The sequence below is a fragment of the Erpetoichthys calabaricus genome, chromosome 8 (assembly GCF_900747795.2).
Source record: "Erpetoichthys calabaricus chromosome 8, fErpCal1.3, whole genome shotgun sequence".
In the NCBI taxonomy this organism is placed as follows: domain Eukaryota; kingdom Metazoa; phylum Chordata; class Cladistia; order Polypteriformes; family Polypteridae; genus Erpetoichthys; species Erpetoichthys calabaricus.
In genome coordinates this window covers 178,445,796-178,473,598 of record NC_041401.2, presented here as the reverse complement: position 1 = coordinate 178,473,598, position 27,803 = coordinate 178,445,796, and the positions used below count along the sequence as shown (strand labels likewise).

General features: G+C 45.3%; 1 protein-coding gene across 1 annotated transcript in view; it reads left to right on the top strand.

Annotated features, from left to right (window-relative positions):
* The first annotated feature begins 3,737 nt into the window (after window positions 1-3,737).
* Window positions 3,738-27,803, top strand: part of lzic (leucine zipper and CTNNBIP1 domain containing) — a 46,488-nt gene continuing 22,422 nt past the window's right edge. The window contains exons 1-6 of the mRNA XM_028807910.2: window positions 3,738-3,952; window positions 7,082-7,144; window positions 10,279-10,358; window positions 17,958-18,088; window positions 22,153-22,244; window positions 23,392-23,481. Coding sequence (XP_028663743.1) covers window positions 3,879-3,952; window positions 7,082-7,144; window positions 10,279-10,358; window positions 17,958-18,088; window positions 22,153-22,244; window positions 23,392-23,481 — 530 coding nt within the window. The 5' untranslated portion in view covers window positions 3,738-3,878. The remainder of the gene's footprint in view (window positions 3,953-7,081; window positions 7,145-10,278; window positions 10,359-17,957; window positions 18,089-22,152; window positions 22,245-23,391; window positions 23,482-27,803) is intronic.

Here is a 27,803-nt window from a genome sequence, read left to right as displayed (position 1 = left end):
AGGGGAGCAGGCGAGTACGGAAATCCAGAAGGCTCATAGTTATTAAAAGCGAAGCAGCACGGTGAACCGTCACTGCCTTAAGGTGTACGCCGCACGTAACAACACCCATGACTTCCACAAGAAACATCGACTCCTCTACCTGTGAGGATAGAGCTGTTATGCTTTGAGGTAGAAAGGTATCCAGCAGTACAGGTAATAATTGTGCATTTGGAAGGAAGAATTGATTCAAATAAATATAGCTGAGCAGAAACTCGGTCGGAGCCCTTGGGGGTTTCAAGTCGTGTTTGTCTTGTTTGTCTTACTTTTTAAAACTCAGCCACAAAAGCGAAATGCCGTGTGCACTTTTTAACTAAATTAATATCATTGCTGCTTCTGCTGAAAAAAAGGAAGTAGACCGCGAAATGAAAGCAAGACGCTAGAGCTGTCGACGGTTCACCGATAAATTATTGCTTAAGAGATTAAATCATACCTTCTGCGCATTGTCATGTTTCCGCACTGCATGTCTCCTGAGGATTCCAGGTCCTCCTGCAATATGGAAGAACGAATTACTCGGCCTGCTAAAGCAAAGAGACGTTCCATTAACGCAGAATTTGGGGTGTGATATTCAGCTTTCTTCTTATTTTTAGTACGGTCGTGACGTCAGTATTGATAGTTGCGCTTAGTCGTTACGTCAGTCACCACTCACATTTTCAGGACCGTTGTCTTTCTGCGCAGCTGCTTTATTTATTTATTTCATTGATTCATTTGCCAAGTACCCAATGAATTACATTATATAAACCTATTGCTTAATTGCCATAGTTTGGTCCTGTATTACTTCAACTCATCTGCACAGTCTTGCTTTACACCTGATGTGTTTAGCTCTAGTTAGCTTTTAACAATCCCTCCTCTAATTATTTAAATGGCAGAAGATAGATCAGTAGTACTTCAAGTACTTGTCTAATATCCAATCCATTTACTGAACCAACTGAGAAGCAGCCCATTCCAGCATCACTGGGTACAAAGCAGGTACCCATCTACAGGCAGTCCATCACAGGGCCAGTTAAGTATTGACAGTTAACCAGACACCAGACAAGAACACAAGGAGAACATGCAAACTCCACTCAGACAGCTACCAAGCCAGGATTCAAACTCCCACCCACACTTCACAGAGGACCATTTCTGTTAATTATGTTCAGCCACATTAACATAGACATGGCTCACCCTTCTGTAGTCTTCTTCACACAGAGGGAGCCTGCTTTTTTTAATGTCTTCTAGAGATTAGCATCCTTTCTAATAGACACTTGGTAGATCTTTGCCACTAGAATACTTTTAGATTTATTTTTTATGTGAGTGATACAGGCTTTACTACTGTATTGCTCAGTTATGGGGCACATTCTGGACCCCCTGGAGGTTGTAGCAAAGGAGAGAATTAAAACAAAACTTCAGTGCCATTATGAACAATGCTGCACATTGGCTCTGTGACAAAACAACACTGAGGACTTTCACTTAATGAATTGTTAAGCATAAGTGTGTCGAGAAACGCAAGGGGGGCTCCTTCATACCAACAGCACTGTGCCTGCATAATGCTACACTGGGACTGGGGCTGACTAGTCAGAAGTTTTCCTTCTTTTAAATTGTCTTTCTTTTTAGTCATTTTGGTATGTGTGTGCTCAGACCATACTCTTTGTGTGTGTGTGTGTGAACATATATATTGTGAGACCCTGGCACCTGCCTGCTGCACTGTGTGTTCAAAACTCTGATAAAACAGGCAGCAGTTGGTTGTCTGCTGCTGGACAATCTGCAATTTCGCAGGCTCACCGTGTAATGTCTGTCACCCACTGGCTGATGCGGGGAACATTTAAGACTAGCCGCTGACCTGGCCTTGTGCTCATTCTCTGTTTTCTATTCGAGGAAGGCTATCTGTTCTTGTAATCCGAGGAAGGGAGCTAATGCAGAATGATGTCAGCGTCACCATTTGCTTGCTGTGTTTGTGTGAGCTGAAGTGACAGCTTCTGTTTGAAAATGTTTTTGATCATTCCTGTCTTCACAAAAATAAGGCTGACTTTTTTGGAAATTTGAACACGCCTCCTTCTTTGTTGTGCAAGTCTGTGACCCACACATCACCATATATATATATATATATATATATATATAGTGGTCCACCAGGGGGCGTACTGCTCCCCAAACTCTGACACAGACAAGCTGAGACACAAGTTCAACACAGCACACATTTTATTAAAGTGGGGAAGGGAAGCGTCTTTATCTTGCTTCCCACTTCACAACACAGTACTCAAAGCACCAACTAATATATTGCAGTCCTTTCTTCCTTCTCTCTTTTCCTCTGTCACCTCCACTCCTCCTCTCAAGCTTTGTCCTCCACCTCCTGACTCTGGCTCCTTGATTGGTGATGAGGCGGCTCCTTTTATAGTGCACTCAGAAGTGCTCCAGGTGTTTCTCGACCTTCTTCCAGCTGCACTTCCGGGTGTGGCAGAAGTGGTTATTCCAAGGACCCAGCTGCACCAGCAGCACCCCCTGGAGGCATCCATGAAGCCCAACAGGACTGTTCCAAACTACAAGTGTCGACATGGCCGTGCAGGGATTCGTGGTGCTGTAGCAAACCCAGGGGGGCTGCCTTCTAGTGTCTTGGGAAAGATAATGACTCCAATGTGGTCTCTCCCTCAGTCCTTACACCCAGCCGGCGTTCTGGCCAGGTAATGGTCCTGACAATCCATCACACTATATATAAAAAAAAAAATCCTAAAAGTGCAACAATTTTGTGCAATGATTTTATGTCACATTTTTTGTCATGCTTTAAATTGGGTTTATTTTAAAACCTATATATATATATATCTATATATATATATATATATATATATATATATATATATATATATATAAAATATACGTGTTTGGCAGTGGCAGCAGCAGCCGCAAGCCAGCAGCTGATTGAGCAAAGAGGGGGTAAAAAAAAAAAAACTGTTTCCCATTGTATCACCATTTAAGAGGGGGTTTCGGAGGAGCAACTCTTCACAACGCGAGCAGCAGAGACGCAAAGTGGAGCGAGCTGGGGGCGAACCCACTAGTATATATATATATATATATATATATATATATATATATATATATATATAGTGCCCTCCATAATGTTGGGACAAAGACACATTTTTCTTTGTTTTCCTCCACTGCTCCACAGTTTAAAATTACAAATCAAACAGTTCAGAGTTGAAGTTAAACTGTGGAGCAGAAGGGGAAACCAAGGAAAAATGTGTCTTTGTCCCAAACATTATGGAGGGCACTGTTTTGATTTATCTGCCTATTTATGTATTTTTACATTTAAAGAGCTTCTGTAAAATAACAGGGAACAAGTAAAGTTATGTCTAGTTGCATGGTTTCCGATTTTTAAGGCTTTATTTCTCCCTGATAATCCGTAAGACTGGCCATGTCTTAATTTGATGGCTTTGGTTCAGTGAGTGGCCATAGTGTGAAAAGTTTGTTCAACAAATTGGTAACATAAATATCTGCCACAGGACAAAAAATATTTACAGTTCTGATTTACCCAATTTGTTGGCCCTAATGTATGTATGTGTGTGTGTGTGTGTGTGTGTGTGTGTGTGTGTGTGTTCACATTTCGATGGGCTGGCGTCCTGTCCAGGGGCTGGTTATTCCTGTCTTATGTCCTGCTCAGGATTAAGCCGCTTAGTTAAATGGTGCAGTATGTGTTACGCAGATCAGAACACCTTTTCATTTCTTTTCTTTTCTTTATAAACAGGTCTAATACAGCAAGAGACATTCACAAGTCATCAAAGCAACAGACACGATTGTGCTCCGAGTGTTTGAGGTCTCAAGGCCTTAAATATCCCACTCCATAGAGATTTCTGAGTGCAGCCAACGGACGGAGAATGATTCATTATTGTCTCGCATTCACTGCACTGCATGTTAGCAGATGGCTGCCCAAACAGAACAGGCTTAAATTGTGAGTATTGCATTGACTTTAGAGTGTCTGTAAAAAGTATTCACACCTCTTGGAAGTGGTCACCTTTTACATTGAACACTCCACTCTCTTATAATTCAAGCCAGTAGTTCTTGTGTGTGGTGGGGGGGGGAGGGGTATTGGTTGTTTTTTTTATATTGTTTATTTTTCTTGAGCTTCTGTAAATTTTTAATTTCCCTCTGGGGTCCAATAAACATCTTATCTCATCACATCCTTTGTCACGGTGGCAGCAGGCCAAGCAAGTCAGCCCAGACTTTCCTGTCCCCAGCTACAAATTCCAGCAGTTCTGGGGGAATTTCCAGGCGTTCCCAAGCCAGCCAAGAGCTATGATTCTCTGTACTGTCCAGGGTCTGCAGTGGCGTGTCTGCCCAGTGGAATGTGTCCAGAGCAGCTTTAGGGGGAGCCACTCTGTGGGGCATCATCCAAATGACATGACCGAACCACCTCAGCTGGCTACTGTCACTGCCAGAGGAGTAGCGACTGTACTCTGAGGCTCTTCATGAATCTCTGAGCTGCTCTCCCTCTCATGGAGTGTCAGCCCAGCCACCCTGGGAAGAAGCCTCATTTCCTCCGCTTGTACTCACAATCCCATTCTTCAAGTCATTACCCACAATTCATGACCGTAGGAGAGGACAGGGATGTGGATCAACTGGTGCACCAAGAGCTTTGTCTCTAGACTTGGCTCCTGTTTCACTGCAGCGGTGTCCCCTGCTCCAATCTGCTCTCATGTTCCCTCTTTCCATCACTTGTGAACAAGATACCAAGATACTTGAACTTCTCCACTAGTGGAAGTTGTCCAAACACCTAAAGAGAGCAATCCACTCTTTTCTGAGAGGGAACCGTGATGTCAGACTAGGAGGTGCTGATTCTCATCACAGCGGCAAATCACTCAAGGGCATGCTGAGGGTCACAGTCAAATGAGGTAAAGAGGACATCATCATCATCATTTGAATAAAGCAACAATACTACTGTTAGGGGACTGGCTGCCTGGGTGGGGCCTGTTTTGAGGTCAGATGCAGTGAAGTGCTGTTCTGACTGGTGGTATTTTGGAGGCCTACTCACCCTTTTGGTGTTTCTTGTGGAGGATTTCATACCAGTTAAAGGGGAAAGCACATATGTACAGTAAGTCTCCTAAATATGAACAAGTTCCACGCCGAGAGAGCGTTTGCAAGTCCACTTTGTTCATAAGTCCAGCAAAGTTAGCCTAGGCACCCAACGAACACAATACAACCCTCAACTCCTATTGAAAACTTGTACAGCTATTTATACATAAGAAAATGCTTTTAAAAGTTACCATTTGTATTTTATTATAGATATCCTGTGTATTTGTACAATAAACAACAGAAAGTGAAATTTTGTTTCCACTGTTTTCCGTCAGCTGATATCGCTGCTTACACTGTCGGGTAGCCTGTGCATGCAGACCTAACCTACCTCTCCTCCACTCCTGACGAAAACATATTTGTACTGTATAGTACACCTGAAAGTGCTTTAAAAAGTTAATATTTGTATATCTTGTTATAGGTTTCTAGTACATTTTAACAACACACAACTGAAAGTTATTTTTTATTCCCATTGTTTTCCATCAGCTGATCTCGGTTCAGTAGATTTGCTTGCTGCTAGTGAACGAGGTTACGTGACTGTCTTCAAATCCACAGACAAAGTGAGCAATCGGATGGTATCATCACTCGACACCCACTGCCCATCACTTAATATTGATGCCCAGTAGGTACTATATTCACGGTGAAGATTCATGGAAGGTTTGGAAGGGAGCACAAAGAAAAAAATCGTTAAAAATGTCCTTCTGGTGCTAACTCCAGTTTCAGTGTATCAAAATAAAAGCTCTTGTTAAGGTAACAGTATTCCTGATGGGATGCTCCTATGTGAAAATCGTACATTAGAGTCGATTAGGACTGTCACTACCCGATCTGCACACGCATATGTATTGAAAGGCTAACTGTCATAAAGTGTTCACACAGGCATTAAACAGATTGGGTAGTGCTGTAAAGTGTGCGATGACGTAGCCTTTCGTGTCGTAAAACATTAGACATGCGCTGTACAAATTGGGCAGTGTCGTGAAGTCAATTCGAGAGCATGTGTGCGAGACAAATTGGATGGGGACTCATGTCGCAAAATAAAAAAACATGGATCCGGCGTGGTCATAACAGTAAAGTTCTGCACAAGTGTGCGTGACTTGGTTTGTTTTTGTGCGCATGCACGCACAGATCGGGCAGACACCTCAGATCGGGTAGTGACAAGGACAAGTCGACGAGAACAAACAGTTCACAAGATCTGACTGACGGTCCCCATCACGCCTGCACTCCGCCACACTACTTGGCTTTGTATGGCATGTTAATGTGGATCTGAGTGAAGGAGAACTTACTCTGAATGAGGTTCCAACTGTGACCCTGTGTTTTTGTAGAACACGCTTAACTTCAGACATCTTTGGCTTAAAATATGGCGCGTTAACTCGGTGTAATTGGAGATACAGGCAAAAACACAACCACTTGTAGAGGATGCACAAATGTACACAATAATACTGGCCTAGCGCCAGACAGACCAGCTAATTTACGTGCTGCCACGATATTTTAGAATAAGTTATGCTATAATTTTTAAATTTTTCACTTATTTAAATCATGTTTAATTTATTGGACATGCACGTTTCCAACTTGATGGTTCATACAGTACTTACTGTATTGTGAATGAAAAGCTAAATGCAACTCACATTGGTTTGCAAAAACACTGTTGCTTGCCCACCACACCACTTTTAAAAACCTTTTATAGAATATTTTTTTTGGAATCTAAGAAATGTCTGTTTTTGTTATTTTCTTGGGGAGACCCACAAAGAAAACCACAGGAAGCGAAGGTCGACTGTAAACCTGTGCCTGACGCAGTGAAAGTCGTCTGTGACAACCTTGTGCGCATGTGTATTACGTGCGTAACAACAGCTGGGTCGACAATGGCGTCACCTGAAACCTAATTTAGCAGACAAACGAATCAAATTGCTTAAACATGCACATCATAGGTGGAGAACACAGCACTGAAGTGGTTTAGGATTTGCATCTTTTGTTTGTAAAATATCACTTAAAGCTGTTTCTCTTTGCTCTCCTGCAGTCTGTTCGTCATTTTCCTTTTCCTGGTCATCATTTTGGCTCCCCAGATTTATGTTCTACTAAGGTGAGTCATATTTTGGTCAGAGCTTTTCAAGAATAAATGTTTTTAATTTAATAATTTATTTAGATTTGAGATCATCCTCTGGCATGTTTTTCTGAATTATAAGCATTGAGATTTGGAATGAAGGAGTGACGTGCATGGAGATGAACAGTTGAGGGTCTGGAATTCCTTGAAAATCAATTTTAAAAAACATGGTATGGTGTTATAAATCATGCAGCGTGCATTACTGGATTTGTGAGAAAATATTGCAGTAGCTGACAGGTGGAGTGGGAAGGCCGCTTGTCTGTGAGTGTCTCTTGGGTTGGGTGGGCTTCGCTGGTTGAGTGGCAACAGCTCATCTGTCAGGGAAGGGAATGGCAGGGCATCCTTCGACAAGTCTTGGGAAGATTCAAAAAAATATGGCGGAGACTTTTAGAGGAAGAGGTATAAATAGGAGCCTTCACAAGGCGGGGGTCCTCAGTCACGGTCCTGGAGGGCCGCAGTGGCTACAGGTTTTCATTCCAGCCAGTTTCCTAATTAGAACTCAGTCCTTGCTGATAATGAAGCGTGGCATTTAACTTTATCCCTTGTTAGCGCTTTCATTCATCAAAGACAAATTTTAGTTTGATTGTTGATCAGAGGTCCGCAGTTGCAGCTCCGGAGGTCCGCAGTGGCTGCCGGTTTTCACTTCAACCACTTTCTTACTTAGAACCCATTTATTTTCTAATAAAGCAACGTGTTTTTGGGCTTAATTTTAGTTATCTTTCCTGTTACTATTTCTCAGCCTTAATTGCCTGTTTCAGTTTTTAGCAGCTATGTTTAAGTTTTAATTGTTGCCCGTTTTCTGACCCAGACATTAGTTAATAATGCGTAATAAACCAGCAACTCTCCAGCTAATGTGCTTCCTTTTAAACCTCTGCATTTGCACCATGAAGTATCTGTGTTAAAAAATTAAAATGTTTAGAAATGTAGGAGAGGAGAATTGGAAGGAGCATTGGGTTTAAATCTGTTCCGGTCCACAGAACACATGGAGAATGCTCTCAAAGAAGGAAACCCTACAGTGCAACCAAAATCTCTCTTGGGTGAATAAAAGCCACGCAGTTCAATACCAAGTTTCATTGTCAGCAAGGACTGTCTTCTAATTGGGAAACTAGTTTGAAGAACCACTGCGACCCTCCAAGGCCATGACTGAGGACCCCTGGTCTTAAGGGATGCTGAAAAGTCCTATGGTGGATAGCAGAAACACGAGAGATTGCTGGTAGGACCATTAGAGGGGGACAGCACTTTATACTCCAGGAGTCCTGCTGCTGCCGTCCACGCTTGTAACTAACTAGAGCTGCATTAGTGGCCTGTGGCATGGTGGCCCAGTAACAAATTGCTTCACGGCATTCAATTGTCTTAATCCACACGATGACATGACAATTTGAGCCTTGCACACGGCATCTTCAGGAAGTGTGTATGTGTCATGGAAGTGGCTGTTCTGGGCGATGCTGGTCAGAAGTACAAGGTGGCGCCGTTGTTGATTGCAGATATGTGTCTGATGCCCTCCGTCTCTATCAGATTGTTGTGACACATTGGAATCAAAGGATTATTGTAAGTTTAACATATTACTGGGAAATGGTTACATGAAGCAAAAAAATCAAAGTTTAAATGGGAAATCAGAAAAAGACACACAAGAAGACAACCAAAGCACTAGGCCGAAAACGAGAATTAGAAGTCAAAGTCAACAAAAGAGAGCAAAAAACAAAGCCTGGTGCGATTCTGGGTCCTCGAGGGCCGCCAGGGTTTGTTTCCATGGTTAGATCCGCTTCTAGCGTTGCTAAGTGCCCCTCGCATTATCGATGGGGTAAATGGACGGCTGTGGGTGCTCATCCTTTTCCGATCTGCGGACACTGAATCTCTGAAGTAGTCGAAGTTTATATTTTTTTGCGAATACTTTCAGTTTTGACCCTCTTGTTCTCTCGACCACAATTATTGTCTCTTATATTGGGCTTCGGCCTTTTTTTTGTTTTTTTTTTTTGTGGGCTTCTCCGGTTTTTTGCTCAAAAAGTTTATTTGCCAGTTCGCTGACAGAGCTCTCTTATTTTCATGGGATATTTTGCCAGCTTTAACCGAATCCAGTTCGAACCAATACTGTGCATTTGCCCAACTGGATTTTTCAAATAAAAACGATGTGAGTAATATTTGCAAATTTTCACTTAACATCGTTTGTGCTCTCTGAGACCTGTGATTAAAGTAGTGTTGGTGTTGAATTCTACCGTACTGCTGGCACGCCATTCGTCTTTTCTCATTGTAGCTCTGTAAAGAAAAGCTCCCTGGGTAATTTCCTCATTTTGAACGTTCTTTCCCTTTGGCTTCCATCGAGGTGTCTGCATGACCAGAGATGCCCCGCCACAAGAAATCTTTACTAACTTTAGTGTTGTCTTTTGACTATCAAAGGTAAACTTTGCTTCATTAAAGTTTGTAGATGGTTCCGTTACTCGACGTGATAACCATTTTCGGTATGGTATGGAGCATAATTGGGAATGTCTGACAAATGACCCATCTGCGTAGCTGTAATAAGTTTGTGACACATCAGGTCAGCCACATTTGTCATCTCCTTTGTAGAATTCGCTATCGCAGAGTCTGTCTTGGTTTAATGGCGTGGTGTTTGTAAAGTGAGTTGGCCAAGTGGACCGAGAAGACTGAGAGGTCGGCCTGTTCCTTCTGGGTTTGTGTGAATTGTTCTCTGGGTCTGCCATTTGTCTTGTGCTTAATAAAGACGACTCTGCTGGCATAACTGGTGGCTCTAAATTGGCACAATGTGAGTGAGTGTTTGGTTGGTGCCCCTTCCAATGTGGGTTAACATCCTGTGCCCTCTAACTCTTAACTGGTTAAAATAAGCGTGAAAATGGAGGATTGGATGTCTTCAATAAAGTAGCATCACCAAATACATTTGTATTGTGCAGAGAGGTAACACTGTGATGCCTAAACAGCAAACGACATTTAAAATTCAATTCCGCCATGTGCTCGATGAACTGAGAGGTCCATTTCTTCAGCTTGCTGTCTTCAGCTTTTAAATGAACCTTCATTTTAAATTCAGTGTCAGCAGATGAATTGATGTCCAAATTTCTCTGACTGACTTTCTCTTTTATTTCTTTTTTTTGCTTACATGAAAGACCCGCTTCATCTCGATTCTGCCAGCAGCCGCTTTTGAATAATCTGGTTTGCTCCATCATTTTTACTTTCTTTACGACAGGTATGTAACTGTTAAACATTGCCACTTCATATACGGTTGAATGGACATTTTAAAAAGTAAATCCTATTCACCATCCTGTTAAATGTATTATAGAACAATAGCATGGCCGTGGTGGTTTTTTTTTTTTGGTTTTTTTTTGGGGGGGTTATGGGCCTTGAAATTGTTTAAAATGAGGACTTTTGAGGTTTTATATTATCTGCTTCTATCTCATGTGTGTTCCAGCATCGCACAAAACAAAAGAAATGACATTTTTACTACTTAATCCTTCTTCTCCTCCTTTAACCGCCACCTTATCGTGGTGGAGGGGTTTGCGTGTCCCAATGATCCTAGGAGCTCTGTTGTCCGGGCTTTATGCCCCTGGTAGGGCCACCCAAGGCAAACTGGTCCTAGGTGAGGGATGAGACAAAGAGCGGTTAAACAAAACCTCCTATGATGAAAAACAATTTTGGACGGCGTTTTCCCTTGCCCGGACGCGGGTCACCGGGGCCCCCCTCTGGAGCCAGGCCTGGAGGTGGGGCTCGATGGCGAGCGCCTGGTGGCCAGGCTTGCACCCATGGGGCTCGGCCGGGCACAGCCCGAAGAGGCAACGTGGGTCCCCCTTCCCATGGGCTCACCACCTATGGGAGGGGCCAAGGAGGTCGGGTGCAGTGTGAGTTGGGCGGTGGCTGAAGGCGGGGACCTTGGCGGTCCGATCCTCGGCTACAGAAGCTGGCTCTTGGGACGTGGAATGTCACCTCTCTGAAGGGGAAGGAGCCTGAGCTAGTGCGCGAAGTTGAGAGGTTCCGGCTAGATATAGTCGGACTCACCTCGACGCACAGCTTGGACTCTGGAACCAATCTCCTTGAGAGGGGCTGGACTCTCTACCACTCTGGAGTTGCCCCCGGTGAGAGGCGCAGAGCGGGTGTGGGTATACTTATTGCCCCCCGACTTGGAGCCTATACATTGGGGTTTACCCCGGTTGACGAGAGGGTAGCCTCCCTTCGCCTTCAGGTGGGGGGACAGGTCCTAACTGTTGTTTGTGCGTATGCACCGAACAGCAGTTCAGAGTACCCACCCTTTTTGGAGTCCCTGGAGGGGGTGCTAGAGGGCATACCTTCTGGGGACTCCCTCGTTCTGCTGGGAGACTTCAATGCTCACGTAGGCAATGACAGTGAGACCTGGAAGGGCGTGATTGGGAGGAATGGCCCCCCCGATCTGAACCCGAGTGGTGTTTTATTATTGGACTTCTGTGCTCGTCACGGATTGTCCATAACGAACACCATGTTCAAGCATAGGGGTGTTCATATGTGCACTTGGCACCAGGACACCCTAGGCCTCAGTTCGATGATCGACTTTGTGGTCGTGTCGTCGGACTTGCGGCCACATGTCTTGGACACTCGGGTGAAGAGAGGGGCGGAGCTGTCAACTGATCACCACCTGGTGGTGAGTTGGCTTCGATGGTGGGGGAGGATGCTGGTCAGGCGTGGTAGGCCCAAACGTGTTGTGAGGGTCTGCTGGGAACATCTGGCAGAGCCCCCTGTCAGAAGTAGCTTCAACTCCCACCTCCGGCAGAACTTCGACCACATCCCGAGGGAGGTGTGGGACATTGACTCCGAATGGGCCATGTTCCGTGCCTCTATTGTTGAGGCAGCTGACCTGAGCTGTGGCCGTAAGGTGGTCGGTGCCTGTCGTGGCGGCAATCCCCGAACCCGTTTGTGGACACCGGCGGTGAAGGATGCCGTCAAGCTGAAGAAGGAGTCCTACAGGACCCTTTTGTCCTGTGGGACTGTGGAGGCAGCTGATAGGTACCGGCAGGCCAAGCGGAATGCAGCTTTGGTGGTTGCTGAGGCAAAAACTCGGGCGTGGGAGGAGTTTGGGGAGGCCATGGAGAACGACTTTCGGATGGCTTCGAGGAGATTCTGGTCCACCATCCGGCGTCTCAGGAAGGGGAAGCAGTGCAGTGTCAACACTGTATATGGTGGGGATGGTGCGCTGCTGACCTCGACTCGGGACGTTGTGGGTCGGTGGGGGGAGTACTTCGAAGACCTCCTCAATCCCATTAACATGCCTTCCAATGAGGAAGCAGAGCCTGGGAACTCAGAGGTGGGCTCCCCCATCTCTGGGACTGAGGTCACCGAGGTGGTCAAAAAACTCCTTGGTGGCAGGGCCCCGGGGGTGGATGAGATACGCCCGGAGTTCCTCAAGGCTCTGGATGTTGTAGGACTGTCTTGGTTGACACGCCTCTGCAACATCGCATGGACATCAGGGACAGTGCCTCTGGATTGGCAGACCGAGATGGTGGTCCCCCTCTTTAAGAAAGGGGACCGGAGGGTGTGCTCCAACTACAGAGGGATCACACTCCTCAGCCTCCCTGGAAAAGTCTATTCAGGGGTCCTGGAGAGGAGGGTCCGTCGGATAGTCGAGCCTTGGATTCAGGAGGAACAGTGTGGTTTTCGTCCTGGTCGCGGAACAGTGGACCAGCTCTATACCCTTAGCAGGGCCCTGGAGGGTACATGGGAGTTTGCCCAACCAGTCTACATGTGTTTTGTGGACTTGGAAAAGGCATTCGACCATGTCCCTCGGGGAATCCTGTCGGGGGTACTCCGAGTGTATGGGATACCGGCCCCCCTGATAAGGGCTGTTCGGTCCCTGTACGATCGGTGCCAGAGCTTGGTCCACATTGCCGGCAGTAAGTTGAACCCGTTTCCAGTGAGAGTTGGACTCCGCCAGGGCTGCCCTTTGTCACCGATTCTGTTCATAACTTTTATGGACAGAATTTCTAGGCGCAGCCAGGGCGTTGAGGGGGTCCGGTTTGGTGGGCTCAGGATTGGGTCACTGCTTTTTGCAGATGATGTTGTCCTGTTTGCTTCATCAGGCCGTGATCTTCAGCTCTCTCTGGATTGGTTCGCAGCCGAGTGTGAAGCGGCTGGGATGAGAATCAGCACCTCCAAATCCGAGACCATGGTCCTCAGCGGAAAAGGGTGGAGTGCCCTCTCAGGGTTGGTAGCGAGATCCTGCCCCAAGTGGAGGAGTTCAAGTATCTTGGGGTCTTGTTCACGAGTGAGGGAAGAATGGAGCGTGAGATCGACAGGCGGATCGGTGCGGCATCCGCAGTAATGTGGGCTCTGCATCGGTCAGTCGTGGTGAAAAAGGAGCTGAGCCGCAAGGCGAAGCTCTCAATTTACCAGTCGATCTATGTTCCTACCCTCACCTATGGTCATGAGTTATGGGTAGTGACCGAAAGAACGAGATCGCGAATACAAGCGGCTGAAATGAGTTTCCTCCGCAGGGTGTCTGGGCTCTCCTTTAAAGATAGGGTGAGAAGCTCAGTCATCCGGGAGGGGCTCAGAGTAGAGCCGCTGCTCCTCCGCATCGAGAGGAGTCAGATGAGGTGGCTCGAGCATCTGATCAGGATGCCTCCTGGACGCCTCCCTGGTGAGGTGTTCCGGGCACGTCTAACTGGGAGGAGGCCCCGGGGAAGACCCAGGACACGTTGGAGGGACTATGTCTCTCGACTGGCCTGGGAACGCCTTGGGATTCTCCCGGAAGAGCTAGAAGAAGTGGCTGGGGAGAGGGAAGTTTGGGCATCTCTGCTCAAGCTGCTGCCCCCGCGACCCGACCTCGGATAAGCGGGAGACAATGGATGGATAATCCTTCTTCTTCTTTCAGCTGCTTCTGTTGGAGGTTGCTGCAGCAGATCATCTTCTTCCATATCCTCCTGTCCTCCTCATCTTGCTCTGTTACATCCATCGCCTGCATGTCCTCTCTCACCACATCCATAAGCCTTCTCTTAGGCCTTCCTCTTTTCCTCTTCCCTGGCAGCTCTATCCTTAACATCCTTCTCCCAATATACCCAGCATCTCTCCTCTGCACATGTCCAAACCAACGCAACCTCGCCTATCTGACTTTGTCTCCCACCTGAGCTGACCTCCTAATGACCTCGTTCCTAATCCTGTCCATCCTCATCACACCCAATGCCAATTTTATCACCTTTCACACTCGGTCTCCTGTCTTTCTGTCACTGTAGCACAGACAGTCTACCAGTGTGCACCTTTTATACAGTAGATGAAGAAAAAAAGGTCACCTTATTGATATTTGAAAAGATACATCAGACAGATTTCATATACGAAACACCCGAGCAGTGGCGGTCTGTGATTTGTTCTTAGGCCCAATTTTAGGGGCTGAAATGGCAAACCTGAGGTTAGTACCCTAACACGATGTTGCCGTTAGTCTGCAGTGCCACTTGCGCGCCCGTTGTGCTTAACTGTGTCTGATGTGTTGTGTGCCATTTGTGTAGTAAGTACAGTTCTGTGTAATAAGAAAACATTCAAAACAGCATTTCTTATTTACCAGCAAGCCCGCGATTCTCAAAAGAATCACAAATCCAAGAATGGCAATCACTTTCTGTTCCCTCCGATAATTGGAGGGATGAAATATCATGGAGGGTGGGTGCGTCCTGGGAAAGTTCATTTAATTAAATAAACATATTTGTACTAAAGCGGTTTCTTTTTGGAGCTGTGACCCGTTTAGTTCTGGTGTTTCAGAAGCACGTTGTAGGCACCTTCGTTTATTGTTTTTATCCATGCAGTCTCTTTTTTTGTTTTTCTATGGCTGTGTCATCAGCGAGAAGTCGTTTGCTGACGGCGGCGGATTCGCGTGCTGAAGTGACCATGGCGGCAGATCCGGGCATGGAGGGCCACATTACTAAACGAATGTGGTATATGCGGTATATTACTAATCATTGAGCTCCTTCCATTTGGAGCTGTGACTCCTTTGCCTTTGCTATGTCAGAAGCGCGTTGTTGGCGCGCTCGTTCATTGTGTTTATCCATACAGGCTCGTTTTGTTTTTCCGTTAGTTGAGTTCTTTCATTGTGGAGCCGTGATGTCTTTGCTTCTGGTGTGTCTGAAGCGCGTCGTAGAAGCCTCCGTGTATTGTTTTTATCCACGCGGTCTCGTCTTTGTTGTTCTGTGGCTGTGTCGTTAGATAGAAGTCGTTTACTGTTAGGAAGCATACTCCAACTTACACACACTGACTGCTGGCACAGTGGATTAGAGCAGGTGCAGTTTACAGGTTGTGTTGTGTGGGCACCACGCATTGACTCTGGGAACTACGGGCTTGGTTTTGTATTACAGATCGTTGAGCTCTTTCCATTTGGAGCCGTGACTCCTTTGCCTCTGCTGACACCAACTGCTGGCACAGTGGATTAGAGCAAGTTTAGTTTACAGGTTGTGTTGTTTGGGCGCCACCTACTGACTCTAGGAAGCCGCTGGGTTTGACTCTGGGGCACTGCGGCGCAGTGCACATGCGCTTCGGTGCGTCCGCCGTGCATAAATTAAACTGTCGTTTAGTAATATAGATAATAAACAGCCAACCCGCGGCGTAGCATACGCCACATAATCACACCGCTTTTTAAATGATTTTTAAGCACAGGGAAAATCCGTAATTTAAAAAACCACCAAGAAAAGTAACAATGCAACAATGCACGCTACGAACCAACATACAATCATCGTTCAGTACGCACTGCCTGCTCATGTGCCCGCCCCCAACTCCTCACCTGAGTCGCTTTCGTCTGTGGTACAGTCCACATGCACCTGTGAGTCACGTTGACTGTTCATTTTCCAAACACCGCCTCAGTTGCTTTTGTCTCTGCTACAGTCCACATGCACCTCTGAGCCACGTTGTCATTTCATTGTTCTTTGCGGTTCCAGCTGCTTTTCTATATATAATCCACCAAGTCACCTGACCATGGTAGTTGCGGGTTGTTGTGTACAAAGGGTAGGGATGTAATCATTGCGAGTGTATGACCCGCATTTACTGGGAATTCATTGTTCGTGGGGAACAATTGCAAGCCCCGGTCTCCAGCATGAATGGGGTTCAACGGCTTACCCACGTCTCTCGGCGCCGGGTCGACACATGTTGATCCATTCAGTGTAGCGCGCGTGCAGTACCGGACATCCAATGGCATCACAGACCTGTTAATGCTCAATCTCACGTAGCTGAAAGCCACTTGTCCCTCTAAGAAGTTGGACGCTAACCACTCTTGGGTCACGTAACTATTTAGCAGGCGGGAGTCTCGTTTGTTTTCTGAATTAACCAGAGAAATCACTCCACCAACTAAGAACGGCCATGCACCACCACCCACAGAATCGAGAAAGAGCTATCAATCTGTCAATCCTCTCCGTGTCCGGGCCAGGTGAGGTTTCCCGTGTTGAGTCAAATTAAGCGAAAGGCTCCACACCTGGTGGTGCCCTTCCGTCAATTCCTTTAAGTTTCAGCTTTGCAACCATACTCCCCCCTGGAACCCAAAGACTTTGGTTACCTGGTTGGCCGCCCGGCAGGTCATGGGAATGACGCCGCCATATCGCCTGTTGGCATCGTTTATGGTCGGAACTACGACAGTATGTGACCATCTTCGAACCTCCGACTTTCATTCTTGATTAATGAAAACATTCTTGGCAAATGCTTTCGCTCTCTCTCGAATTGTTGTCGGGCGTGTGCCATGGTCGGCTGCTTAATGAATTGTTGGTGGGCGGGGCTCTGTGTTGTCGGCGGGCGGGGCTCTGTGAGTTGTCAACGTATCCCATGGTCTTAGCATTGGGGGGCGGGTCTCTGTGAGTTGGCGGGTGTGGCTATGCCATGCGTATCCCATGGCTGTCTTGCTTGTTCTGTCGGCTTAGTGAATTATATATATAGATGGCAGTGTACACCATTATCACAAACACTCAGAAAATTATCTTTTTGTAGGCACAGTATGGTGATTTCCCTTCTGTAGTTTTTAGTATGCCTTACTACAATATTGAAAGTTGGATTTTTACACATACTGTATATACTCGCGGATAAGGCAGAACTTGATTTTATCGTATAATTTCTGGTATTTTATAATGTCGGTCGTACAAGTCGAATGCAGAAAACTCCCGCTATTGGTCCAAGAGATTATGATATGTTAACAACCACCTGAGAGAGTCACCACGGAGCACATGGCCTTTTTTTCTCTATGTGGGTGCGGCAGTGTGCTGTATCAGCGTGTGCTCCTCACCTCTCTTTCTCTCTATTGTGCCTACGTGACCACACTGTAATACCCAAACTATTCTGAAGCAACGTTTGCACTGATTTGTGTTTTTGTATGTCACACCCTCATACACCTTTAATTGTAAGAGCATCCCTTATCTATGATGGAGCATTCAATCAGAACAAAATATGAAGCTGGTTTTAAATTAAAAGTCATTGAAGTGGCGAAAGAAATTGGTAATTGCGCTGCTTCAACAAAATTCAATGTGTCTGAGTAACTGATGTGAGTTTGGAGGAGGCAAGAAGATGTAAAAAAAAAAAAAAATTTAAGTATCGTATTTTTGAACGGACATATAAGTCGGAGTCTGATTTTATGATTGATTTTTCGGATTTCAAGACCCGACTTATACACGAGTATATATGGTAGTTTCATAAGCAATGGAATGATACCCGGCCAGTAAGCATTAGACACAGAAGAAGACAAAAGATGTTTAAGAATGTTGCTAGAACAGTTACATCCATGTAAGTTCTGGAAGGCTGAAAATTCTTTGTGGTGTTTATTTGTTGTTTTTTTTTTTTGCTTCTGAAATCAGGAATATTTTTTTTTCAGGTTTCTCAGTGGTCTTGTCTGTAACAGACCCCATTCCTCAAGAGTTGGCTGCAGCATTTCATGTGTTTGCAGTGGCGTCTTTTGGTGCTGGAGTGACGACGACTGTGTTTACTGCCAGAGCTCTGCCTTGTGTAAGTGGGGCTTCCCCAATATGTTTATATATCATTGCACTAGACCACTTTCTAGAGCCCACTGCTTGATCAGGGGACTGGTAATGATCAGTGACATCAGGTGGAGGTCAAACCATAGGGGTGACCTGAAACAGAACCAGAAGCTGCATAGAGGGACTAAACCGGGTAAGTGACGGCCATAATGACAAGGGGAGGCCACAGCAGACGTGTTGGTTTAATCTGCAGATCTACTGCTGCATCCCATTTGAACTGGGAAGTCAGAATTTCTGAGTTCCCAATAAGATGTTTCAACTGGAGTTGGATTTCCTACTTGGGAAATTGGGGAGAGCCTCACCAACCCCAACCCCAAATCAGCCGTGTACACGTTGCTCTCCACTGTGTATCTGTGGACGTGTTGCTACGGTGTTTGAATGTACAAAATACAACGTAGTGCATTCTTATCCAGTTGCCCAGCAGTTAAGCAGGTTAGACAATGACTGACTAAGTCCTGAACAGGCTTGTGTCTCATTGCTGGAGCCTATCCCAGCTACCACAGGGTGCATGGCAGGAACAAACCCTGGAGAGGGTGCCAGTCCATCGCAGGCTACACACCCCCTCCCTGCCCCCCAACCACACAATATGGTCAATTTAGGATTGCCAATCCGCCTAACCTGCAGACCTGCTTTGGACTGTGGAAGGAAACCCACGCAGACACAGGGAGGACCTGAGACCTGAATCCCTGGTCTCCTTACATCTCCATGCTGCCCAGTTGTTCAGCAGTTTTCTGTATTTTGAAAGAGCCAGCACAACAAAGGTTTTCCTCAAGGTGTCCATATTGGTTTTCCGACTGTTCTGCTGGTGAACTTGGGCGTCATGTCATTCGTAGGTCCTACATCTGACTTACAGAGTAAATGGAACACAGCATAACACCATGGCAAAACTGAGAACAGCAACGAGACACAAGGCGGTCATCATGCATTGTTATATATGGTATCTGTTGTGATGATAGTAAGAGTTGGGGCTCCACAATTGTGACCCCATATAATTGAAATTGCAACATGGCTGGTTATGGGCTTATATGGTGACTCGGCAGGGAAAGGGTGAGTTCAGGAGCACAGATGACAGAAGTGACGTCAGAGGTGGAGTGACTGTCAGTCTTCTGTTCTGCAGAGAGAGGAAGAGAGAAGGCATTAGAGCACAGCGCCAACCTCTGGTTTGGCAGGTAATTACAATCACTAGAGCCCTTAAGCTGCCTCCCATCTGCACACATGTGACACTATAGACACAAATAGTGCGTATATAAAATAAAAAAACATAACTGTCATGTTTCAGCCAGGGTGCGTTCCTTTGCTTATGTTTATCTTTCTTTTCTGTTTCATTTTTGGTGATTGTTAAGTATTACTGTGCTGATGCTAATTGTTTGTATTTTTGTTGCTATTATTACTGCCTATGCATTGCACATTTTGTGGGTGGAACCCCAAGAGGTGGGGCCACCACGATGTCACTGCTGAAGGACCGCCCTCTGCCTGTATATGGGAGTGGGGGTGGGGGTGGAGAGCAGGTCCTCGAGCGGTTCCTTGGCTGATGTTCACAGAGGACATTATGATTCGGAGGGTTGGGTTTCTGGATTGTTTGCTTCTGTCTTTGGGTTTTTGATTCTTGGTTTACGGATTAGGACTAATTTACTGCGGGTTGCATTTTTAGGAAACCTTTTTGGCTCATTCTGTGTTTATCTTTAATTTTTGTGATTCTTTTGTTAATTATAAATAAACCAGTAATGGCGTACTGTGCGATAACATGCAGTGAATACACTTGACTTGAGCATTCCTAGTCTTCATCCTCTTTCTCTGTACGTTTAGCATTCATTTGCTCAGAGGTTGATGCTCTTGCTGTTTCCTGAGCAGCTCTTCTTTTCTCCACCCTAGCAGCCCGTTTCTTCTCTTCTTCTGTCGGCATCTTTTTGCATTATAACTGATTAAGTCAATGTTTGTACTGCAATTACTTAGTACATTTTCTTTAATTTTTTACTTAAGCTGGCACTTAAGTCTTCAATCTGCCTCAAGAATGATTTAAGATATGAAGAGGTAGGGAAAGTGACGGTGAAGGTGGTGGGGGTGAGAATGGCGCCTGTACGCATGTGCCACCCTGCTGGCTGCTGCCAAGAGTTGATTCTACAATAAAATAAAAAGAGGAATAACCTTGGAGGTCAATCATCACCCCGAAAGCAGACAGTAGACGTCACGTAGTATAAGTGTAAATTCAGGTCAATAGTTCAAACGATTTGCAAACTACAGGTGATTTAAAATCCTGGACGGACAAACGAACAGCCACGGTAGCGTATTATATCTCCTGCGACGAGACGTGATCTTTTGAAGAGAGACAGAGACACTTTCACTTCCTGCGAGACGGACGAGTCACGTCATACTTACAACCTTCAGGTGCAAGTCCCGTGATAAACATGCAGAGCAGGTTAAAGATAATGGAAGTAGGAAAATTCGAAAGTCTCAAAAAATGAGAGTAAAGATCGCATTAGTGCAAACAAACTGAAAATATTACTCGGTGAAATAACGGAACAGCGAAAAGGAGATTGAATAGTGTTGGAGGAGATCTGGGGAAGAAGAGAGACAAGGCAGTGAGACAAAAGGACAGCTGCTGTACAGGCTTTTAAACGTTCGAAGCGCCGCACGAGATGCAGATCACGCAGCACAGCAGCAGCAGCAAACCAGTAGCTGATCGAGCAAAGAGGAGGTAAAAAAAAAACTGTTACTTGTTTCCCATTGTGTCAGCGTTTAAGAGGGGGTTTCGGAGGAGCAGCCGCGTCTCCTTGGGGTGCATTCAGCCCCCCTTTTCACAATGGCGCATAGCACTGGGTGGGGGGAGAAGGGGCAAGCAAAGCCCCTAGTTACATATAAAGATATCTTCTTTTATGACAATTTTTATTTATTTGCCCAACCGTTTTCCTTTCTCTCAAGAGATATTTTCTTACATTTTGGACGTTTTTTGAAATTTTGGAGCCAAATCTCATTTTGGGTTGTCACAAACTTGACAAAAAGACACAAAAATGTTTGGGGCAGCCACCCGTATATGTTGTTTTCCTGGCTGCAAAATCAGATGAAATAATGGTATTACAGGTTAGAATCCACAACAGAACTGTTCTGCTGGCACAAAGATGTCAGCTTTTAAGGAGAGAGGAGGAAGTGATGTCATCAGTAGGCCCGGAGCCGGAAGTGATGTCATTGGGACCAGAAGTGGTGTCATTGCAATCAGAACCGGAAGTAACGTCATCGGGGCCAGGCGGAATTTCCCACAGCTGGTCTGCAGAGAAGTAAGAGAAAGACTCGGTGCACTCTGCCTCCGCCTGGTCTGGCGTGGAATTACTCTCATTCAGGCCCTTTAACTACCTCCCATGTGCACGTGTGTGACAGGGTACATGTAGCCTGAAGCCTGCCAATAGAGCTGAGGGATCAGGCTGCCTGGGATGAGGCCTGTTTCTGGCCTTGCCTGGAGATGGTTCCTGGCCAGGTTTATGGTTATTTAGAGGCTTCACATCCTTTTATTAGTTTGAATGTGTTTAAATCCAAACAATAACACACTCAAACCTAATTAATCCCATTTAAGATAGTGGGGATGGAGCCTAACCTAACAACTCTGGGTGCAAGGCAGTAAGGGCAGGAGGGCTTCATCAGAGGTCTACTCACACAAGCCCATCTTGGGATTGCCAGTTAACCTAAGTAGGAGGTGTCTGTGGATGTGAGAAGGACACACGTACAGACATGGAGGAAGCATGCAGACGTCATGCAGACAACGAAAGGGTACAGGATTGAAGCCCAGAAAGCTTCATCCATGAGGCACCATGGATATCACCACTGCACCACTGGGTTGCCCTTGTATGCTGTGTGATATTCTTTTTTTTTTTCTTGCATACTAGAAAGTTCTTTGATGACACGCCCTTCTAGGTATGGGGTGGTCTGTTAAGGTGCAGTGATCCAAACTCCAGACAGCAGCCTGGAGAAACAAGGACACCTCAGCTGCTGCTGCTGTCTAGCGGCACAAGTGATGGAGTGTTTTGTATGTTTCTGTTTCAGGCCGGGACGACCCCTGAGCTTTACCACCTGTCGTTGGTGCTGTCACTGGGCTGTGTGCTTTCATCAGGCAAGTGCATATCTGCTACTGTAAGGTGAGCTTTCCCAGGACAGGTTTAAACGCAGAAGCAAGCAGACAAGGCGTTTGTAAGACTTTAGTAAGTCATTTGTGATTTGTGTAACCTCATCCCTCTCTTCCCCATTATACTGCATATCCTGTGTTAAAAAAGATGGATATACAAATGAAGGACAAAGACGTTTGCAATGAAAATTCATTATACATGACTCCATAGTTTCTTCACAAGGACTAAGCCCCTTTTAAAATAAATAATAAGCAAACTCCAGATTATTGATGGCATTTCTAATATGTGAGGGCAAGTAGAAATGAATAACAGTGTAAATCACAGGTGTTGAACTTCAGTCCTGGTGGGCCGCAGTGGCTGCAGGTTTTCATTCCAACCATCTTCTTCATTAGTGAGCAGTTTTTGCTGCTAATTAACTTCTTCTGCCTTTGTTTTAATTAACTTGACTCAGACCCCCTTTGTTGTTTCTTTTTCTATAATTAGCAGCCAAACAATAACGGGACACAAACAAAATGGCACATGAGCAGCTCACCTGTGCGCATCACACAATATCTGAAAATAAAGAAAGGTGGAGGTCTCAGTAAGGCTGATCTCTCAGGTCACCAAAACATTTTGACGTTGTTCTTTTTAGACAGTTTTAGAAATGTCTGCTGTGGCAGAATGAGAGCAGCAACAAGACATAGAGTTAAATAACGAGTTTAATTAACAGCAGGAATCAGCTTCTCATTAAGAGATTGGTTAGAGTGAAGTTGATTGGAGTTTAGCTGCTCGTCTGTTGACTTGTTTCACGTCACATTTCTGTTTGGCTGCCATTTAATGAAGAAAAGAATCAACTCGGAGGACTGAATCCTTAAAAACAGGGCTATGAAAATGAAGGGAAAAGGAGTTAATTAGCAGTGAAAACTGAACACTGATTAGGAAAAGGGTCTGAATGAAAACCTGAGGCCACTGCAGCCCACCAGGCCCGGAGTTGGACCCCCCTGCTAAGTGAAAAAGGTCATTATTAACATAATGTGTTATCATTTCTTTTTAAAAAGTATAAAGAAAATGGAATTAAATGGAACCATTTTAGAATCTCAACTGTTTTCTTTTTTTTTTTAATTGTGCTTTTTGAAAGTTGATATTTTTTTATTTTTAAATTGTATTGTGTTCTCTGCAGTTTTTTTCACAATCAGAGGGGCATACAGACTGGCTGTTTCCAAGATGGCTGTGAGGTGGTCTCTGCCGAAGTGGGGCACGCTTTGAGCGGGTATGCTTGCTTATTCTGTGGTGCAGCTGCTTATTAATAATGCAGACTGCTCCTATTACAACCACGGAGAGGCAGAGAGATGGAAAATTCCACTCGGCTTTTATTTATTTATTTATTTATTTATTTTTTACTCTGATAAATTATTTAGTTATTGAGCAACACTGAGCTCAATACACACCTTCATCTTTTAATGTTCAGATGGTATGTAAGACTAGCCATGTTAGATTAGAGTGTCAGTTATTTTACATTTTTGATTGTTTTCTATATTATCGTTTTTTGTTTAAGAGAAATTGTTGGCAAACGTGAAATGTTCATTTCATTCACTGATAGTGAGCACACTGTACACTCAGTTTGTTCAAATTCTTCAGATGGTTGAAGCCTTGTGAATGAATGCCCTGGAGCAGGGGGTCTGTAAAGGACATCGGGGGTGCAGGTGTGCATTTACCAATCAAAACACCGTGTTCACTAAGCCCACCCTCAGCTTTGACAAGTGACAACAGCACTTTTATTTCCTAGCCATTGTTCTGGCCGTCTGCCTTTCATATAACAATTCAGCAGGTTGTCTCTTCTCTTTTCTCTGTCTCTTTGCGCACTGCTGCTCCTCCATGTTGAGTGTTGCCGTCCTCTCCACTCCCAGCTCTGACTCTCCTGGAAACGAAACAGCGTGGCCTCTTTTATGGAGGACATGGCAGTACATCCGGTGCCAGGGCTTTGCCTGTTGGCAGCACTTCTGGGCCATAGGGAAATCCCAAATAGTAAGAAGTGTGACTCCCTCGGATTCCCGCAGGGCTACATGGGAGTTGGAGTTCAGCACAGCCCTGTTGGTGCCACCAGAGGGTGCTGCAGGAGCGACAGAGCCCTACTACATTGGGCTTCCACCACACCTGGGGGTACTTCTGGATGATGCTGACGGGCCACCTGCAGTGCTCCCTGGTGTAGCATGAAAGGGACCACCACACTTCATTCAGGGAGCCAGAGTCCGGAGGGAGATGACAAAGCTTACTTGAAGGAGTGGAGGTGAAACAGACAGATAGACAGAGAAGAAAAGTGCTGTGTGTATTGCTGTGCTTCATTATTAATAATAATAATTCATTACATTTATATAGCGCTTTTCTCAGTACTCAAAGCGCTATCCACACAGGGAGGAACTGGGAAGTGAACCCACAATCTTCCACAGTCTCCTTACTGCAAAGCAGCAGCACTACCACTGCACCACCTGTGAGGTTGTACTGTGCTGAGTAGGTGGGAAATGAGGGAAGCGTTTACCACTGAAATAAATTTTTGTGTGTTACTGGACTTGTGCCTGGAATCTTTCTGTGTCGGGTTTGCGGTGCTGGTGCACCCCCTGCAGCTATAAAACTAGCTGTCACCTGCGTAGTACTGAAACAGGACAAACTTTAAAAATCAATAAATTATTTTTTTTTTTAAATGTAATAATTTGTATTGAGAAGAATTTATATTAATAACTTTCATATTCGAGGGCCTCTTGATATACAATATTTTTGGTTTTGCTATCAGGAGCGAGAATGTAGCTGTGATCTCTTTGCCAAAAATGTAAAAAGTTGGCAAGGTATCTCTGGCCAAGTGGAAGGTAGGTACACTCCAATGTCAAACATTGGCACTGTATCTGATCATGTTCAGCTCTGACGAGAGAGCGTCCCCTGCGTGAGGAGCGGAGCATGTGGCCATAATGTCTCTGCCAATGAGCAGCTACCCTCTAAAACACACGTAGCTCTGATCTCTCTCTCAAAAACATCAAACGTTTACTCCTTAATAATCTCTAGATGATAATGTCTGCTGAACAAACAGGTATCGCTAGCTAAGCGGAGGCCTGTTGCGCTCCAACACGTGGTGAGAGGTAGAGCGACTTGAACAGAGGCTGGCGCAGGAGTGAGGAGGGCCCTGCCCTTGGCCTGCAGCCTGTCTCTCGGATTAGCGCAAATAAATCGCTGCTGCAACCGAGCTGTGATACTTAGCGTGAGGAGAGAAGTTGCAAAATCAACCTGAATGTTCAAGTAAATTATAGAAAAAAACCCGAACTAAATCCGTGAAGTAGTTCTCTTGTGAAAAGCGGACATACGAGGGTTGTCTGGGTTCCACGCGGAATTTTATCGTTTGTCGAGTGTCAGCCTGTCGAAACCTGTACTGCTGTGATTATTCAAGTGGTTGCATGTTTTTGTTCAGATATTTTGCTACCTCTCTTCCTTCAGAATGAACACGAGAAGCAAACGAACTGAGAGAGCGCAGCTGGCGCTAGCGGCGAAGCTCCCGACTCCGTGTGTGCGTGACTTTCGAGTGATGATTTTTTTACGACTTTTCTGATGGTTTAACAGCTAAAGAGTGCTGCCAAAAACTTTCTCGCCATCTTCAAGAAGAATACTCCAAAGAAGACAATGGTTTTTAAGTGGTTCCAGCGCTTCAGCACAGGCCACTTCAACTTTGACGATGAAGAACGTGAACCGAAACCGCGAAGTTCAACTGATGGCAGAAATGCTGATTGTGTGAAGGAGTTCCTGGAAGAAGATAGTCGTGTGACCATCAGGAAAATTGCCCTGGAACTTGAGATGACCCGGTATGCTGTCGACACCATCATTCGACGAGATCTTGGCTTTACAAAGAAATGTGCCCGATGGGTTCCAAGGCTGCTGACTGTGGAACAAAAGCAAGCTCGCGTGGAATGGTGCAAGTTTTTCTATGACAAGTTCAACAATGGCCAATTGAAGACAGCCTTTCGCGAGTGTTTTGTGGCGTGGGTCAGAAGAGCCCAAAAGTGCATTGATGTTGGCGGTGAATATTTGGAAAAAGTTTAAAAAGGATCAAAGTACATGAGAAAAATAGAAAAAAAAATCCTTGGCTACTTATTTCGAGTGATTCCGCACGGAACCCAGACAACCCTCGTACAGACGTAGGATTTTATATATATAGAGATGTGTGTGTGTGTTGGTTTAGTACTCCTAACTCTAGCCTAGTTGTGTCGGGGCTTTGCTTTTCCATTGTCTGTGTTGATTTATTGTTACTTTCGCTCATCCTTTGCCCACCATTAAGTTATCAGTCATGAGCATTATGGCTATAAGCCTCATTGATGTGGTCCAAGCGGGTGCAGGAAACGACACTGTTGTTGCTGACATATCATGTTGAACAAGAAACGAACTACAAAATGTGTGTCACAGTAGGACTGCCGTTAAGAGAGCTGATACCGGAGAGCCACAGGAGATGCAGATTTCAGTGCTCAAAACACCCAACTCAGCCAATGTGCCTAACAACACCAGTGAAGATGGACAAGGCTGCACAATATCTACCATCTGACTGCACATCTGAATGAATTACTAAAGAAATGAAACGTTAATGGAGGAAAAAAAATGCCACCCCGTGACAAAATGGCTGCAGCATATTAACACGTTTGTATATCCATAGACCAAAATACTTATCTAAACTCTTTACTGTTGTTATGGCATATAGTGATTCAATAATTAAAATAACAGAAAGATATCATAGCCACAGAGTCACTTCTCAAATGTGTGGAGCCCAGTAGCGGCGGTGGTCTACGTGTGTGTATCTTTCTGCCTCCTCTGCCACAGCGCTCATTACAACGTGCAAATGAATCATTCAGTTCCCTTGGGCCTCTTGAATGGATAACAGCAATTTTATCTTCTCTCGCTGTCAAGTCTTTTTATCTTTTCCACCCTCCTTGTAAAACAGGCTGTGGATTAAAACTCATTGACTGGAGAAACTCAGGAGGCGGGGGTTTTAGGAAGAAGCCCTGTGGGCGGAGCCTTTAAAGTGCGGGATTGCACCGCCCGCTTTTTAATGGGTTGTGCCCAGTGGTGATTTCCCGTTTTGAGAATCACGTCTGGCCCTGCAAGACTACCAGTGGACAGGCGCACTGACACACAAACACGCACGATAAGCACAATAAAATGCACGATCGGCAGTCTTGAAGAAACAAATTTCAGTCACAAAGCACATATTTAAACGTTGTTGATTTTGTGATTGCTTGATTTCCCAGCCACTCAACAATATCCGGGTGATTATTCTGTCCTCAAGAAATTCTCCGAACTGCATTACAGAGTCGCCTCCACCATCCAGGTTGAATAAATGAAATTGTAATGAAAGGGTACTTAGAAGTGGGGCACTCGCCATAGGGGAAAGAGAAGAATCGGCAAAGCCGCTGGCGAAGAAGACTCTGAGCTGCCATGGCAAATGACAACTAGCTCAGCGCCCCCGCACAGTCAAACCAGCGCTTGATCTCCTGCCTACATGATCAATAACACCGAGTTTTTATTTATATTTAGTCAAAAGCTGTTGTAATATGAGAAAAAAGG